An 18773-nucleotide genomic window follows, 5' to 3' on the forward strand; every position below is an offset into this window, starting at 1 on the left:
AAGCGAAGGTCCCCACAGGCCGGCTAATGGCCGCTGGAGGTCCCTGTCTCTTGGTGGTGTTGAAGATGTCCAGATGTCTGCTATGAGAAAACTTTATACTGACATGTTATAGATAATACTAAAATAAGAAAGTACAGGGTTGGTTGTCCAAATGTAATTTTAATGGAGAAAATTTTAAAAATTGGCACAGTTTTGAAACTTTCTTTGTAAAAAATTGAATTTCATTAAAATGCAACAGCTAAACATCACATTAGGACATACTTAGAAAAAAAAATCCTGCCAGGGATAACAATAACATTTAATTGATCTTCTCAGTCACTACCACAGCCAATGCCACAGTTCTGACACCCCAACAGTCCAGGTCCTTGTAACCCTGCGTCCCTGGGCCGGCTCCATAAACATATTCATTTGAGGATGACTATCTGCTGCCCTTTTACTTCTTTTAGCTGGGTTTGTTGATGCCCTAGTCTTTCACTTTTCACCATCAGAGATTCTTTCATCCTCTGCATGTGACAACCAACCTGGAACAGAATGTGACAAGCATCCCTTTATACTTTTTAATGGTAATAACTGTTTAATTAGAAATTGCTGTTTTGTGTTTTTTTCACATTTAAAACCAGGTGGGTAGTGTTACTCCAGGGCACACAATCTTATATAATATATATGATAGCCAACATTTTTGTTCTATCTACAGTAGCTCCCACTATTTAGCCTACTGCTACTAGACCATATACCAAAAACGGGGAAGGAGTCAATATTTTCAACAGCACTGTGAGACCATCACATTAGAAAATCTACAAATTACATATTTTTATTTCCATTGAAAACCTGATCTCTGATACAGCCTTCTGTAATTCTGGTATTTCTCTAAACTAAGTGACCACATGCAGTTGTGCTCATAAATTTACACATCCCTGGTGCAATTCTGGCCATTTTTTGGAGAATATAACAGAATATGCGGAACGTGTACCCGTCTTTTTAAAATCATGACATATGACAACTGCAGTTAGTAAAGATACTATCCTGACCACTTTGCTTATAAATAAAGGTTTTCTGCATGATCACTTAAATCTGTTAAAAATGGACAGTATTTCACATCAGCATAAAGATGTAAATGTTCAAATATTATGCTCTGTACGTCCAATGTGTGTTCCTTGCTGCAGCTGTACAAAACAAAGAGGCATGCTCTGATCAAACACCATTAACTTAACACTCACCATTCAGCCAACATTACGCAGCAGCAGCCTCACTGTGAGAGGAGTGTGAATATTGAAAGAAGTAATTAGCTTAACGTTCCCAAAGGAATATAAATATTGACTTTGCTACCGTGTCGATACTTAAGAGTTGCAAAGTAGAGTAGGTGCCACATTCCCACATTCATGCCTTGTTAATATCTCGATCACCAAGGAAACAGCAAATGTCTTTGGACCCTTTTAATTATTTCTGTAGCCCACTTTCTCCAAATTCAATTTTCCCCAATATTTAAAAAAAAAAAAAACAGGATAGACACGACGAAGTCTTTTTGCCCCACCTTGTCCTTTAGAAATTTTTACGACATTTCAAATATTTACAGTGTAATAAAGTCCAGGTGCGGCAACTGAAGGACCAAAACACACAAGCTAATGACTCATACTGAGTAGGGTGAATTATCTACTGGAGCTACAGTACAATGGCCCCGTGATACCAGGCCTGACGGCACCTCGAGACTCGTTACATGGATACATGATACAAGAATGTCCACATAGAAAAATATGCAGCAGAACAGGTTCTGTGCTGTATGAAAACAACTAAGAAATCTATACATTGCATTTCAAAATAAACAATATTCTACTGAACTGGCCTTCAAGTGTGTGGTTTAGAAAACGTTCAGTTCTATATGGTAGAAAAGTCGGGTGGCTTTAGTTCTGAGGTGTGAACTTCTACTTCCCCAAGTGCACAAGAGGACGAGGAGGTGCAGTGGTCTTTCTTGACTCAGCTGTGTATTCTTTCAGATTTTTCTTCTTTTGCTGACAAGTCCAGCCTTCCATCAATACTTTCAACTTTCAAAGTGTTATAAAGGAGGTAACTTTGAGGTAAAGGTAAAAAGGAGCGGATGATTTAACTATCACGTTAAGTCATATGTCCGACTGCCATCCTGTGTTATAGAAACATATACATACGTTTTTCAGAAATATTTAACCTTCAGGAAAATATCAACATAGTGATCACATCATTCATTCTGAGGGGCAAGCAACATTTTCCACAATTGTTTTCATTAAAAAGGAATCTCAAGCCAGGGGAGTTTAAGCAGCAGCATCAAACGCAATGTATGTGAAGTTATGGGACAAAAACAAAAACTGCCAACATGGCAGCTTGCTTGGCATGCCCATGCCTTGAGCTCACAAATATAGTTAAATATACATGGCAGATATGATGAGACATGATAAATAGCAACATAATACATGGAGAACTTTGAGTCCTCAAAAGCTTGACAGTAAATAAAGTTGATTTTCTAACAGCAGAAAAATCAAAAGTGTTAAAAATATTTAGAGTTTTAACATTTTTAATTTTCCCCATAGCCACAATGTAGCATCAAAATTGTTCTTACACTCAGACTGAACAGTCTCCAGTTCCCAAACTGACTCCAGACTAACTCAAATTAATAACAATCTGGAGTCTTACATGCAGTTGTAATAATGAAGCACAAAGAGACTGAATTTTTTTTTTTTTTTTTTTTAAGAGATTTGTGTGTTAGGTTGTCTTGCTACCCAGTCTCTTAAAAACACTTACAGCCTTAACGTCCATCTGGGCCCCCAGGGGCTCTGCCCCACCTCCGCTGCCCCCTCCTCCAGCCACAGTGGTGCTGCTGACCTTGGAGCTTGCTATGGCTGTTCTCTCTTGGGCTCTGGGCCGGGTGCTGGTCACTCTGTTGTCCTGTGTGTCAGCTGGCGTAGTCGACATAGTTGACGGGTTTGGGTGTGCAGCAGGGAGCTTGCCCAGTCTTTGAAGCACACTAATCTTGGCAGGGAGCAGGCCATTAGGGGAAGAAGAAGAGGTGGAGGAGGAGGGAGCGTCAGAGGCAGGTGGTTTGAATTTCCCTCCCAGACGTCTCAGGGTGGTTGGGGCTGGCTTTGTGGCTGGTTTTTTCAGGACGCCAGCATACTGGAGGACGGAGCCCTCTCCGTCACTGTCATCCTCGTCATCTATACCCACGTTTCCAGGCATATCTTCTGACCCTGGCTTGACTTCGTCCCCTTGGTCCAGACGACTGAATACACCAGTGGGCTGCCAAACAAGTGTTATAAGCACACAATTCGTATATTTAACCTACACAGTGAGCACATTAAAGACAAACTCACAGGTCTCACCTTGTTATTGCTCGTTGTCGTGTCTGCCTTTGATTCAGCCCCAAGTCTTGCAAACACAGAGGTGCGTTTCAAACCTTGTAGAACAGAAAACAGGATGTTTTTTACAAAACAATCAATGTGACCGCAACTATGATGAGTTTGGTTCATGTTTTGGACAAATAACCAGCTAAAAATAAACAGAAAAATCCACATCACCTTGGTAAGATAGAAGATAAAGACATATCTTATCACTAGTGATAAGACATTTTTTTACTGAGATACTTTCACCTAAAAAAATAATACTGACATAATTAAAAATGTACAAATCCGAAGTTATAATCATTCACTATATTACTATGGAAGTATTCTAAATTGTAACAAATACTGTTTCAGTATTCATACACAAATAGAGCAGTGAAAAGTAAGAAATAAAACAATGATCTATTTACATCTAAGGTTATTTTATTCCAACTGGTGTGTGCCTTTTTCAGCTCAAGTCTATTTATGGCTGTAAATTACTGTAATTGTTATTATTGACATTTTTAAACATTTCTTTCAAAAAAACCTTCCATGGTCTAGACAGACAAGTGAGATGCTGTAAGTATTTCCATGTGCTGCTGTACCATCTCCGGACTTATCAACTTTTAAATCATCACTCAAAACATATCTGTTCCGTATAGCGTTTTCCACCTAACTCTCTCAACTTCTCAAAGCAGCCCGTGATGTTCTACCACCCTCCACCTTTTTCATATTGTTTCATATTTGTTGTTCTGTCACCTGGGTTTCTGTGTTTCAATTTACTTTTACTGTACATCGCCCACTTCCTAGATACTCTACACTTTTGCCTTTACATTTTGGCCCTCTGTTTATGTATTGTTGTTATCGTTGTTTTAACGCACTTTATGTATTTCATGCTGTATGCTTCCTTTTTCTCTCTGTAAGGTGACCTTGAGACTTTGAAAGGTGCCATGAAATAAAATGTATTATTATTATTATTATTATTATTATTATCTTGAATCTTTGTTTTAGAAAATACAGCTGTGCTCACACATGTATATACCTCTGATACAATTTCAGAAATATTGGCCATTTTTTTGAAAAATACAACTGAACATGTATCCGCCTTTTTGCAATTACTAAAAATAGTATCTGACCATTTTCCATAGAAAGAAAGGCTTTCTGCACGATCATTTTAACCATTATAAATGTCTAGTATTTCTCAAATTGTGCCAGGACTATGAAAATTTGTGAGATTTAGATTTCCTGTTACTTACCCTGGCAAAAAGCAAGTTGATGCATAAAATGTTGCATTTTCTTCTATAAAATAAAAAGGGTAAACTCATGCCATGGATCAAAGCAACATATTTTACAGTTGGGTAAAATCTTGCTGGTGTTAGATATAAAAAAAAAAGGAAACAAAAACATGCCAGTTTGACAGAAGGATTAATTGTTGGTGATTCTGATCAGTCACCTGATTTGGTTTTGGTATCAAAGAGGCCCCGGAAAGCATTTAGTATTTATTAGTTGTAGAGAGCAGCAGAGTTATTGAGGCAGGTGCTGGAGAGGCCACTGGGACGGGCCTACCTTTCTTGGCCTGCTGAGCCAGGATGCGGCGTGTGCGAGGAGTGGTGCCTTTGGGCATGTTGATGATGTACTTGCCTTCCATCTCAGCTGTCACTCGCCGGCGCTTCACGGCTGGCAAACCATTTCCTTCATCAGCTGGCTGACTTACAACTGACAGACAAAGCGGGGAATACACGAGGGTTAAACAGAGGGTTAAAAAAAAAAGATAAAAACAGCCTCATGGCTGCAGAGAGAGAGGGAATCAGGGATAGATGTTTAAAGACATACTGCCTGTGGTATCTACCTGCTTTGCTACCCTTGTTTGCTTGCATGTTGGACACAGTGACAGAGAGGCGGTTGTCCGGTCGACGGGCTGGGGTGGTAGGCGGGGATTCATGGCTTAAAGCATTGGCAATCATACGAGTGGCAGCTGAGAAAAAGCAGAGACATTTTTAAGTAGCAGTGATTTTGCTCACACATTGTTTTTTAATATTCAACTAGGCTGATTTACATTAACTTCAACTGGAAATAATCACCCTTTAATATACCCTATTACTGGACATAACATTGAAGAATAACCTAATAAAATGTGTATAGTGTAAGTTATATAGCAGGTAGTGATGGGAATTGAATATCGGTTCCAGGTTAGAGCCGGCTCCAAATTTTTCGGTTTATCAGATTCGTAAACCTCTTTGCTTATCAACTCTTTCCATCGATACAGTTGTGAGTCCGGCAGGACCTCAAACTTTGAATATGGAATCAAAGACTCAAACTATTAAGCAGAATCAATAGTGGTATTGATACATAAAATCTTATCAACTCCCATCCCTAATAGTAGGTTGGATGCATTAAACAGAAACATACAATCAAAGCAAAAGAGAATTATTCTGTAAAATTTTGTAACATTAGAAAATTGATATTTTTCCTCTATTCTGGATTTAACAGTGGCTGTGACCCTATACTGCTATTAAATCCAAACAGAAGCTCATACAATTTTAATGATGGTAATATCAAAATATGGTTTCTTACGAGTATTGGCGGTTCTTCTAAGCTCAGCTTTTACGCTGGTCTGTCCTGAGGAGATGGCTTCTGTGGCCATTTTGCACATGTCCTTGAAGAAGAGAGGGCAAGAACATGTATGATTATATTAAATATGTAGTCTACAGTAATGTCACTGACCAGAAGGCAGTAAATTTGATAAATCTTTATCCGTTAATATATTCATCTACACGAAGACACTGATACTGAAAAAACAACTGGACACATTTTTTAAATTCATTGGATTAGCTGATTTTTCCTGTTGAATTTGGATATTACTAGAAAGAACACCAGTAAAGTATCACATTATTAATGAATGCCAAATTATCAACAGCACATTTGTGTTGGCAGCTATGGACAGTTTTCCAGCCATGGTTCATGGTGATATAAGGCCATAAGGTCATAAGGCACAGGTCACATTTCAAGATAATTTTACTTCATCAGTCTGACCTCACCTGCCTGTACACCTGCTTGGCATGTTTAAGAATGGCAATGATGTCGCCAATGACCGTAATGCCCAGATCCATCATGATGTCTTTACTGAGGTCCATCAGCATGTTTTTCTGAATTCTGCAGTGGCATAAACCATAAAAAAAACATGAGGGAGTTGACAGCAGCACAGGGTTCATTATCAGGGACATGGAATAGGGGATTTACGTTACCTGTTGTCCACAAAGGAGACTGCATAAGTGACAGCGAGACCAGCTGGGATCCCTGCATCTTTAAAAAACTGAATCCACTCTGAGGTGGCTTAAGAGAAAAAAGGGAGATTTTAACAATAATGGAAAAAAAAAACTAAAACCTTTCAGCCACCAACAAAACAACTGACATATTTAGAATGAATTTCAGTAAAATGATAAAAATCCTCAACTCCTGGCTGCAACTAATGACTCTAAATGACTTTGATTATTCATTTCTTAGTCTATGGTGTGAGGACAACGCCCATCACAATCCCAAAACCCAAAGATCCATCATGCTCGTTTACGTGAACCCACAGTTCGAAAACCCAAAGTAAAACATAGAACATAAAAGAACGAAAAGCAGAAAATGCACATATGAGGTGCTGGAACCAGCATTCAACAGCCTGTGTTTCATACAAGATCATCTGATATACTGATCAATCAGTAATTGCACTAAATGTGACCACAGTGGCAGTAAACAGTAAAAGCTGCACTGCTAATGCTGGGCCTCAGTTGTACTGTAACTACAGGAGCAGAGGGGCCTGGCACAAACGCTAACCCGAGGAGACAGCAGCAGGCTGAGCTCCAACACACGCTGACCGTGGCCAGCTGGAGGCTATTTATAACACCAATTATGAGACGTGTTGTGGTGGGGGTTAGATATACAGCATGAAGGCAGAACAACAGCTGCCACAACATCGGCCCTGGCTGTTACTGACCATCTAACACACAGGGCCATGATTCACACGGTGACTAAATCCTCAGTTAGCGCCTGAACCAGAAAGCAGAATTGGCGGCTCAGGGGTGGAAGTTAGGCTTATTTACACCACCGACTAACTACTAGTCCAGGTGCTTATAACATTAACATCACACGGGGGTTTAGGGGACACCCTCGACTGGGGCTGAAACTGGAGTTTACATCCGATATAGGTAACGTTACAGTAATGGTTAGCTAGAGTATGATGGCACAAGACACAGAAGTGGTAAACTCAAACCAGTTCAGACGTTAAAAACACGGACAGTTAAGTGCACAGACGTCTATTTGGTCAATGAAACCCCCTCTTGTACTAGCTAGCAGTCCGCATTAGCTTTAGCATTGTTTTAGCCGGGGCCCCAGCGTCGGATTAAAACGCTGCTATCGACCGTCTGTCACAGCCACTGTGACAACTATGGCTTTATAAAACCACCGAGAGTATTCCGAAACTTTACAGTGACTATGTCTAGCAGCGAAAGGATGAATTAATTCAATAGTTGTCAACCCATAATGCCGGGCCTTTATGCTCTCACCTGTTGTTACGGACGCCATGTTTACAACCAACAGCCTACTCGGCTTCCGTGACGCCACTTCCCCCAGAGCCATGTTGTTTTCCCAAACGTCCGGTAGAGGGAGGCACAGATTGTCCACATGCAGCAGCTCTCACTATGTGGCCATACCGGTCAAACCTCCCGTTTTCCCCGGGATTCTCTCGAGTTTTAAATTCTTAAATGTGAGTGAGGGACGTTTTTGGAAAAGATCAAATCAGAAATCCTTTTGGGCTATATGGATGTACTGGAAGGGTACTGGGAATTAGTCACCGAATTATTCCAGACTGGTTGAGACCATTGGTGTATAAACATACCTGTCAACCCTCCTGTATTTTACCATTATATTCTGCTATCATCCCGTTTAAATATTTTCCTGTATTTCTCCCGTATTTTTAATCTTTCTATAAAAAGTCATGGGTCTGTGCTGTTAATAAGTCCGAAGTGCTAAACAGACAGGCCCTTAATTCGTTATGTTTGGTTATTTTAAAGCCATTATAATTTCAGTTTACTCCCACCTATATATTTCTAAACGCAGATTGTTTTATTTATTGCAATTAACAGAAAAGGGGGATGCATTGTAATTTGAATGAAGGGGCTGCAGCTAAGAATCATTTCCATTTATTTATCAGGCTGACAATTTAGCTGTCTCCTTAATGAAGAAGGCATTGAATGAAGACAATTCCTCCAGGGCCAAGGAGACACCCTGAAATGTCTAGTTTCATCTAGCCAGCTGTTCAAAGATATTCAGTTTTTCATCATAAATATAGGGCAAACATTCACATCAGTAAAATTAGTACTAGTAATAATTTCCAGCTCAGTTTAAAGAAAAGACTTAAAGGATTATTGAACTAATATATTAATATACTGGCATATATTTCCTCTAGTATTTCTTCTATCTAGAGTGGGGGTAAATATGGGGTTTTTTTGTTTTTGTTTTTATTCTAACATACTAGCAATAGCTATTTTTTTAATGTACTTGTTCTTGGATGGTTTGTAATAGGTTGTGCCCTTGTGTGGTGAGTAGGGCTTTTAATACTGCACAAAACATCTTTCTAACATTAAAAATCTGAGACTGTAAGCAACTGTTCATCTGACAAAAAATCAACTAATGTATGTTGTCAAGCAAAATGATGGTAACTTTTTTTTCCCCCAAATGATTATGTGCAAGTCAAAGAGCTCAAAGAAAGTCAAGCATTTAAATACAAGTGACATGTACCTTATAATATGTTGTTTATTTATGGGATTTCTCCAGAAATTGCAAATGAATGGCATTTGGTCAAACCACCAATAAAGGAGACGGCTCACCCAGCACTTGTATACTAGAAACCAAGAAAAAAACGTTATCATGTAAACCTTTATAGGAGAGCAAAAAGGGCCAGAAGCTAAAACACAGGAGACTAGAGAGCAGAGATTGCAAAAACCCTTGGGCAAATATCTTATACACTTTAGTCCTTTTCAAGAATCAAAACAAATATAAATGAAGATATAAAAATAAGTAAACAGTACTTTATAGTGATGTGCAGAAAAAGTTATGTTAAATTATATGCACTGAAAAAATAGACAATTTCACATCTGAGCACCATCAAGAGCAAGTTATATATATATATATATGTGTGTGTGTGTGTGTGTGTGTGTGTGTGTGTGTGTGTGTGTGTGTGTGTGTGTATCCATGTGCGCTAAATGACATTAGTCATGAAAGCCTGACAATGTTACATCTAGAACTAATTTCTTTGGGCCATTCAGTCTTGTAATTTCAAAATGTATCATACAGCCTCTGTTTACAATTTCAAACTTTGGATCCCAGAAAAAGTTATACAAAGTAAAGTGATGCAAAGATTAACAAAAGATTGACAAAACATTGATCAATGAAATGTAACAAATTAGATTTTGAAATGGTGGAATCTTGCTTGTGTCTCTGTCATCAATAAATGAAAAAATATATACTTTCAGATGTAATATGACACATGGAGATTGTACATGTTATGGTAAGTATTAAGGATAACTTTTAATATTACAACAAAAAGTTATAATTCCAGCAATACATCATCACACTTGACATATAGTAGCAGTCAGTTTATGCACTGCGTGTTTTGCTACATTATGTTTATCCAAGAGGATAATAAGTATTGCATTTCATACCCCAGAAATCAAAGTGTACATATCAACTTTCACCTCATCATAGAAAAATAGGAAAGGCCTTGTTCATTTAACACTAATGTAATCTTTGTACAGTACATATATAGTAGGTGCAGGCAATTTCTTTGTCTTGCACCTGTCAATATATCTCCTTTTTCTACATCACCTTTTGTGACTGTTACCTTACAGAAAAGAAAAGATTTAAAGCAAATTCACACAACTTCACTTAACTTGCAACACAGCAGAATTAGCTGAAAGAGTCTAATATGTTGCGTGGTGATCAGGGGCATAAACATGGAGTACAGGTACAGTACAGAGGCCCTCTGATAACTTTGTCACACAAGATGTAGCAGGCAATTGACATTAACTATGATGAAATCACAGAGTGATTACTGGGCTCACAGAGCTTCAGCTGCTGGGAATTCACTGTGTTATTGGTTTCTATTCAAGATACAACCTCCTGATGAGACAAGAAGAACGCTCATCTGTCTGGAGCCTCAGCGACATCAATGTGTAGCCTTTCACCACACAATGTAAAACTGTCTTGCCATTAAAATATACTATACGTAGCACCACAAAAACCTATATACATGAGAACTATTGAATATGTTTTATGCTTATTCTGACACCAGAATATATTCTCATCACATTTGCATTTGGAGAAAAATCAAAAAGCGTCCCCAAAATCTGTACAAACACAGTCCTTATTCAACATTTGTTAAAAAAAATGAGGTCTGCCCAGTTCTCTGACCACTAATAGCCACTTTTGACTAGAAATTTCTACCATTACTCTCGTCATTGTTGTGAAACAACATATTTATTGAAAATAAAGGTTCTTATCAAGCAAATACAATCACATTTTTTAAAAAAATGTCAACTAGCAACATATTTGTTTAAGTACAAGAAAGGATAAACTTTAACAAGATAACGTTCATATCATTTTTAAAGCTGCAGTTATCCTTCAAACACACATTTGAATTAGGATGTAATGGTAATGAGTGATATGTTTATCCTGGACAGAAATTCAAACCTTTCTTTAAATGAAACAGTTTACTCATGATGGTGTGGTCTGAACACTTTTAATACGTGTATTGACATTCAATTACACTAGTTTCGTTTCCTCATTTTGCATCTTCTAAGGATCAAGTGGCATCAAGGTGTCAGTAGCTTTGGGACAGACCTCACAGAGAAAACACAAACAAACAAAACAAAGGCATTACTACAACCTTCTAACATCATAATTATAAACATACACTTAATGTAACTGGATAGTGCTTTATATTGTTTACAAAACATAAATACACATTGATAGAGGCAGTGACATCGTGCTTCATGTTGAGGGACAGGGCAGTACTTTAAATTTATAAGTTTTTTTTTCCTTTAGAAAAATATTCATTTTAAAACTAAACCTCAGCAACTTTTTATCTTACTCTTCATTGACAAAAATATGCTATTTAGGTCTGCAGACATTCATACTTTACAATCATGGTACATACACTTTTATATACATGTTACCTGTATATATGTATATGCATATAGACTTTTAATTTGATTTTTTTTTTTAGTAGTGCACAACATGCCTCTGAAGTTGCCAAATGAAAATACAATAAAATAATGAAACAATGCAATAATAATAGCAACAGTTATGAGGAAATTTCCCAATAAAAAAACAAATAATAATTATTAAAAAAAGACAAGAAATGGCAACAGTACAAGAGAAAGCAGAGGTCAATACAAAACAAACATAAAAACAAACATAAACATTAAAATATATAACATTTCTCACTCAAACATACCAGAAAAACAACTTGTACAAATTCACAGGCAAAGAAAGGACGCTCACTCCACAACATCAGCCCACATGTTCTCCTCTTTTTGTTTCAAGGTCCTGCTTTGTGCTCATTCACCACATCAACCTCAGTAAAGAAAGAAATAAATGGGCCAGATGCCTCAGAGTGGACACACTCAAAATAAACATACCCCCTACCTTGTCTCTACTGAGACAACAAGGGAGGTACAGAGACCACTGAGCCCAGTGTTTAGAGGTTGTCTGGTCTCTCCTCGAAAGAAAGGCATTGGTTCATATCTGACTCATTCTGAGCATAACACAGAACTGGTGCACTGCAACAAAATGTCTGTAATTTCAGTTCAGAGACTTGAAAGCAATGGCATGTCTGTTCACGTGTAGGCCCATGGTGATGAGGCTCTGTGGTACGGTGGTGTGTTTTACTGAGGTTACCCTATCACATGGTTGGCAAGAGCAGGATTTTTTCTCTTTTTTTTTTTTTGCTTTGTTTTTAACATTTGGCTCTTTCTTGGTTTTCACCATTTGGTTTCAAAAGTCTGGGAGTAATCTTCTAATCATCACCTCTCCATCTTGAGTCTTTCTGCCTTAATTACAATTCTTTCCTCCCATCCATCCATCCATCCTTCCATTATCTATACCTGCTCATTCCTATTGAGGTTCACAGGGATCTGCTTGAGCCTATCCCAGCTTTCTTCGGGTGAAAGGCAGGGGTACACCCTTGGACAGGTCATCCTTCCTCCCTTCGTGGTAAAATCTCTCTCCATCCTCACTTTTACCCAGCCTCACAACATAAGCTGTGTCTAATCTTCATCATGTGAACATCAAAAAATGGCTCAGCAGAAGACAGCGGCATCTGTCTTGCATTTTGCGTTCATCAATTATCTGTCTATGTGCATGTGTTGAAAGTATTTAGCTGCTGTTCATGGTAAGGATCCTCTCTGAGCAATGTGCTCCAAGGTAAAAATGTTCTTCTGTATTAGGGAGAGAGTGGGGTTGCGTCCATGTCCTTGCATGAGAGGGTGCAAAAGGGTGTGTTAGTTGGGCTGGCATTCACTCAAGGTCCCAAGGGCTCTCAGGGGTCTTCGGGCTCTCAGGGGTTGAAGACTTCAGAGAGAGGGAGAAACAAAGAGACAGAAGAGGAGAAACAGAGATGGGTAGAGATGGGTCGCATGGCAGGCAGGCAGACGGCAGAGGATTTAAAAAAAAAAAAACGAGAGATGAAAGCACAAGATTTAGTTTTTGGCTGTGATACTCAAATCCCCAACTTGCCAAGTCCAATCAACAAATGAAGAAGCAGAGGAAGTCGAGCAGATGAGGGGTTAGAGGTGAGCGAGAGATCAGCAGTCTGTCTTTCCCAAGAAACGACCCTGAAAAAAGTGTCCTTCATCCCTATTTCAGATTTGCACAAATACATTCAGCAAGCAGAAGAAGGGAGAAAGGGATGGAAAAGGATGAGAGCAAGAGCACTAGAAAAGGGGCAACCGACAGAGGGAACTGGGTGGGGGCATCGGTGCTTCCTGGAGTGTAAAGTGAATTTGTGTATCTAAAACAATGTGCTGTACATGTTGAAGAATGACTATTCATTGTGAATTAATCTGTTAATTTATCTTGTCCAGTTGCAGGTATTCCAATAATACAAATAAGAATTTATTCATTGTATTTCTATTCAGGAAGCTTAACATTAAAGTTTTATATGGCTCTTCATTGGAATGCATTTCATAATGTGCAAACTTTAACCCAATCAAATACAAAAGACTGGTTGCTTTTATTTTTCTCAATCTATGAGACGGATTGGCACGCTCAGCCTCTACTTCCAGCGAGCATTATGTGTGTGCATGTTGATATGTGTGCGCATGTGTCTGTCGGTCAGTCAAAGCGCCAGCAGCGAAGGCGAGTTCAGGGAATCAGATGACTGCTCGCTACTGCTGTTCCGCTGGTTGGCACTGACCCCGCAGGCTCCCTCTGGGTAGGTGAACACAAATGAAGATGTGTATGAGGTGTTGTAGCTGCCAATGGCCACATCGTCATGGTTACCACCACCACCACCACTGTCGCTGGCCATAAGGCACGGCCCGCCAGGTGCCTGCTCACTCGAGCCATAGAAAGAACTAGAAAACTCTACCTCCTGCATTATCCCTGGCTGAGGCTGCTGCTGGACTTGGTGCTGCTGAACCGGAGGCTGGGACTGTGTGGAGGCCGGATGGCCAGTGTAGGCAGGATCCAGATAGAAAGTGTCCTCCTTCACAGACAAGCCCACAATGGAGACAGGAGGCGGCAGGGTCTGAGGAGGGAGCTGGGACTGGAGTGGAGGGAGCTGCGCTGAGCCCTGCTGAGGCTGGTCCTGGTATGTGATCTTACAGTTCGGCTGGTGGGCCACCAGGACAAACTCCAGGCGCTCTTTCTCCTTTTGCAGCTCTGAGATCTCAGCCTCCAGCTCTGCCTTCTCCTCCTCCAGTATGTCTGTCTCCTGTGGGCAGGGAGAGAGAATAATAGAAACAGGGACAGGTGGACAGGAGAGCAAGACAAAGTGGGTGAAATGGATAGAGAGATGATAGGAGTGTTAGCTACACCACACTTCAACTTTATTGTTTGTGGAGGTGGATGTGTGTATCCCAGTGGAAATAAATTCCTCACCTGCAGTTGGATATGTAAGGTGACTTACATAAGAGCCCCTTAATTAGGCCATGAATACCATAAGTACAATAGTCTATCTTGAGGGCTATAATTGCCTCACCACAGCTAAACACCCCATTATCATAATCTCCTCTCTCATACATACACATGCAGACACATTAACACACTCTGCACGATGGGAGGTAACATAAAGTATAATCATGATCATTACTCATTCTGGCAGCTATAACAGGGCCAAGCTCACCGACTGCAGTCTGTCCGTGAGTTCTCGTCGACGGTTTCTGCATTTGGCTGCAGCCAGCTTGTTCCTCTCTCGGCGAACACGCCTCTTCTCCTCCTCCTCAGGTGTTAGCTAGGATGAAGAAAAAAAATGAGGGTAAATGTTTTGTGTAAACCCATTGCCCAACCAACAGTAGTGGGGACACTGGATGGGGTAATCAGTGTTATCGTATCAGCTATGATTGTCCTAAAAGCCAATTTATATATTTTCAAATAACTTAAACCTTTTCTTTCACACATTGGTAATATTTTTTCCTAAATGAGACACAAATTCTTTTCCTTATATCCTTAGGTGACAAAAGTCACAGACTTTTCTTGTTTGACCCGTCCTCCCACATAATTATCTACATAGACTTAAACCTTCTCTGGCACTATTTCCCTCTTTAGTAGGCTTTATCGGAGGGGGCTATAGTACACAATAGCTGGATTTGATTCTTTTTGGCACCCATGTAAATGATATACCTGTATTTCACGTGTAACATGCAAGAGTCAAACAAATCGTTCAAGCACACACACTTACTAACACACCAACATCGCCATCTTCACTCACAGACTCGTCTCGTGTACGGCGGCTGCGGGTTCTGGACTGGCGAATGGGGCCCGGTGCTGGGCCTGGAGTATCTGTACTGGGAGGGGTGAATCTAGAGCCTGAAGAATAACTGGGGCCTGGCATGTCATATGGGTCAACCAGTGACGCTGGCTGAGTCATGGTTGTAGTGCCAGTGGACCCACTCTGTACAGAGGCTTGGGAGGAGATGAGGGTCGGCTGCACCATCCACTGCAGGTCCTGACTTGTGGTGATGGCAGTGACGGTTGGCACAAATGAACCAGGCATCTCCCCTCCAACACTGGCCCCTGGCCCGCTGCCCACAATGGTCAAGCCAGCTCCCGCTGACACACACTCCTGAGTAAGAGCGAGAAGAGTTTTACACAACACAGCAAACACACACAAACACATTTGGACTAAAACTAGGGGAAATACAGGCAGGAACAACATGCCAAACACAGCAGGCTAATACAACACAACTACTAAAATCCTGATCACTTCTAAATAAGATGCTGCTTTAAACTGAAAATAGCTCAAATTCTAGTAAAGAACATGGCATAAGAAATAAAAATCTGTACACTTGCTTTTTAAAACTATGAACTATACCTTAGAACTTTAAGTTGGCATACATGCTTGTTGAGATATACAAATGGCATATGGCATAATATACTATGATGATGATGTTCTCAGGTAGTATTTGTATTTGTATTTGTAATGCTTAATGTAGAGAAGAGTATTTGTCAACAATTGAACTTCCCCACGACAAATTTTCTATGATTACAACTGTGGAAAACGTTGAATGTCTACAAAGAGGGAAAATATGACAGTTAAAAGGTGTAGAGACATACAGACCAGGAAAAAAAGTGCTCTATCTTGAGTATCAACCTTGAATTCATTAATTCCGTTGCTAGGCCGGATTAGGGTTAATAATATGCCTACATCAAAAGCCCAAATCTGTCGCTCGCCTTTTTTTATTTTTTTATGTTTTTATTCTAAACGCTGGGACAGGCGGCTCTGATAGCTGCAGCCTCCACCAATCATTTCTTTCGTTGCACGTCTCCCCCCTCCTTCTTCCTCCTCCCCCTGTCACACCCCCGGTGTTCCCCTTGGCAACGCGACGTAGCACTCCAAAATAGAACGAGCATTTACGTCACGGCTAGGCCTGTGAGAGGGAGAGCGAGCGCGTGGAAGGAGGGGCGTGGTTTCGCCGCTTACGTCGGAGAGTTCCAGGACTCGGTCATCCGTTCTGCGGCGTGCTGTAAACCCAGCACGCTGAGAAAGACTGAGAGCCGCTACCGGGGCTACTACAACAACACAGAGCGAAGCTTTGATAATACTTAGCAAGACTGTTCGTGCTATAAATAGTCCATAAGAGCGAAAGTCCGCTGTAACTAAGTTTAAAATATATAGACTTCAGTGCCAACGCTTTGTGAAGCTTGCTATTTCATTCAGTCTTGTTCGGGTGAGACTTTATGTGCACGGATTTGGTTTATCCTGAGGCTAAATCCCCACCGTAAAACACGCAGCCAAGTGTTAATAAAGCAGTAGTCTATATTAAAGGCATGTGAAAATGAATAATACCACGCGACTGATTACAAAGTTACAGTCTGGAAATGTTAGTAAAAAGACATGCATGTCTATAAAGTCAAACTTACCTGCGGAGCACTGGTGGTCGGGGGGCTCCCGAAGGAGTCCACAGAGGAAAGGTACTGGGACTCTAAGGACGGAGACGAACTTCCACGGGATCCGCTGTCGGGGTCGCCGGGGAACCCTTGGTACATTTCCCCGGGGGGACCGAGAAAGAACGCGACACCTGCAGTCACCGAAGAGAGCGAGATGTCACCTGCAGCGCCAGGGCAGCGGCAGACACAAGAAGATTACTAAACGGGAAGCACTGTACGAAGAGAATGACTGATGTTATTAGCGCAGTGCAAAACAAATGAATTGCTTTGATAATGTCTTTTTTTTTTACAGAGTAGATCTTTGATAAACTTTGGATAATGTGACAGTGCTTTATAATAAAAACGTGCTGAGGTATTCGGAATCATTACCGACATGGAAAGATATCTTGCATCACACAGCGGTGGACACATGCTTCTACGCTAAAACCGTCATTTTAAGTAACGTCATATATTTATTTCAGATAGGCCTGTAAGTCGTGCACACAAACTCAGTAGTCACTATACCTTCAATGATCTTTTTGTTGTTCTCCGGTAAGATGCTTTTGGTTTCTTTCCAAAAAAGTTGCATGAAGGAGCTTAATCCAGTTCCACGCGTTCAGTGGGAAGATAATTCGATCTCCTCTCTTTAAATCCTCAGAGCGCTCTCTTCGTCAAATTAAAAAAAAAATGCGATTATAAATCCATAAAGTCCGTGCACGCTACGCCGCAGCACGTTAGCAAGTATTACCGTGCACAGTAGCAGATCTGGTCTTATGAATGAATCCATCCTCCTCGAGTACAACCAAGGCATTTCTAGCGTCTAAGTCCCGCCTCGGAGTTCCGCTGACGTACATGCCCATATTTGTGCTTTGGTGTTGTGTTTGGTATCCTTGGTGACGTTGAGGGAATCCCTCTCCCACTGAAAAGGACCGAAGCTCACCTCGCCGACGGATAATAATAGATGTCTTTTTTTTAATTTTATCACGGGCACGAGATATTTCTCACTGTCTGACAATTTCGGAGAGGAAATTTCATGAAAGTTCAGAGTGATAAATATGGAAAGTATCTATTTAGAACTATGCGCCTATCCAGACTGGAACATTTTAGAGGCATATGGCTACGTCAAGGGAAGACATTATAATACAATAGCTAGAGTTCTATTTGTAAGCATTTAGGGAGTGTTGTTTCGTTCACAGAGTTTAAATCAACGGCACACATATGGACCTGAACATGCTGTACTCAATCTAAATACACAGAAGACATTATGTTATATACACACTCTTCAGTTTATTTAAATAGCCTAATGTGTAGGTTAGATTGTAGCTATATATTTGGAAACCGTCTCCAACGACTTATTTATGCAACACCCAGACGTGTCATTCCAGGATGGAATCCCGTAAAGTATGCGAGGGAAATCCTGCTGAAAAGTTTCTCAGGACACGCCCTCGGGAGTCCTCTCGAGTTTGAGAGCTTAACGTCTAATGGGAGGGAAACCTCCTTTTCATCTGCTTCTGAGCACTCCCTAGACCTGCGGGTCAGGCACAGTGCCAGGTCTGGATGTGCTGCACTTTGAATAATCCTCAAACTGTAGCCTAATACACTTGCATGTAGCCAGTCTTTGACTTAGATTGACATGTTTGTGGATTTTAGTGTAGGCAAGACTTTGTGTCACAGAGCACACAAAAACAGCAACAGCAGCCCCGATCAGCTGAATAAAATATAAAGTGGTAAACAGCCCAGTAGTAATTCCGTAATGGGCAGTGGGCAGCAGTGACGGAAATCTGCGCCTGTCGTTGC

General features: G+C 40.5%; 2 protein-coding genes across 7 annotated transcripts; both read right to left on the reverse strand.

Annotated features, from left to right (window-relative positions):
• Positions 1-613: 613 nt before the first annotated feature.
• Positions 614-7925, reverse strand: c13h19orf47 (chromosome 13 C19orf47 homolog). 2 transcript variants are annotated; one of them, XM_026298806.1, is made up of 8 exons: positions 7895-7925; positions 6590-6677; positions 6383-6497; positions 5919-6000; positions 5194-5319; positions 4986-5060; positions 3348-3421; positions 614-3264 (listed from the first exon to the last, which is right to left on the reverse strand). In XM_026298806.1, exons 1-8 carry the CDS (start codon positions 7911-7913, stop codon positions 2731-2733), a joined length of 1113 nt encoding a protein of 370 aa, XP_026154591.1. In that variant the 5' UTR covers positions 7914-7925; the 3' UTR covers positions 614-2730. The 2 variants fall into 2 exon arrangements, with proteins under 2 accessions (XP_026154591.1, XP_026154590.1); XM_026298805.1 differs by having other exon boundaries at positions 4911-5060.
• A 2921-nt stretch (positions 7926-10846) lies between these two features.
• On the reverse strand, positions 10847-17742 carry fosb (FBJ murine osteosarcoma viral oncogene homolog B). 5 transcript variants are annotated; one of them, XM_026295703.1, is made up of 6 exons: positions 17502-17742; positions 16971-17158; positions 15289-15672; positions 14734-14841; positions 13978-14322; positions 10847-13817 (listed from the first exon to the last, which is right to left on the reverse strand). In XM_026295703.1, exons 1-6 carry the CDS (start codon positions 17563-17565, stop codon positions 13752-13754), a joined length of 1155 nt encoding a protein of 384 aa, XP_026151488.1. In that variant the 5' UTR covers positions 17566-17742; the 3' UTR covers positions 10847-13751. The 5 variants fall into 5 exon arrangements, with proteins under 5 accessions (XP_026151488.1, XP_026151463.1, XP_026151472.1 ...); XM_026295678.1 differs by having other exon boundaries at positions 10847-14322; positions 16971-17128; XM_026295687.1 differs by having other exon boundaries at positions 10847-14322; positions 15319-15672.
• Positions 17743-18773: the final 1031 nt, after the last annotated feature.

This window comes from Mastacembelus armatus, chromosome 13 (genome assembly GCF_900324485.2).
Source record: "Mastacembelus armatus chromosome 13, fMasArm1.2, whole genome shotgun sequence".
NCBI lineage: Eukaryota > Metazoa > Chordata > Actinopteri > Synbranchiformes > Mastacembelidae > Mastacembelus > Mastacembelus armatus.

Coding starts and splice junctions, on each gene's coding strand:
- c13h19orf47 (XM_026298805.1), bottom strand. Junction 6,001..6,382: donor CCAAGCAGGTGTACAGGCAG/GTGAGGTCAGAC, acceptor CTCTTCTTCAAG/GACATGTGCAAAATGGCCAC. Junction 5,061..5,193: donor AAACAAGGGTAGCAAAGCAG/GTAGATACCACA, acceptor TTTGTCTGTCAG/TTGTAAGTCAGCCAGCTGAT.
- fosb (XM_026295669.1), bottom strand. CDS start 17,565: ATGCAACTTTTTTGGAAAGAAACCAAAAGCATCTTACCGGAGAACAAC. Junction 15,673..16,970: donor CGACCACCAGTGCTCCGCAG/GTAAGTTTGACT, acceptor GCTCTTACTCAG/GAGTGTGTGTCAGCGGGAGC. Junction 14,842..15,288: donor ATGGCGATGTTGGTGTGTTA/GTAAGTGTGTGT, acceptor TCTTCATCCTAG/CTAACACCTGAGGAGGAGGA.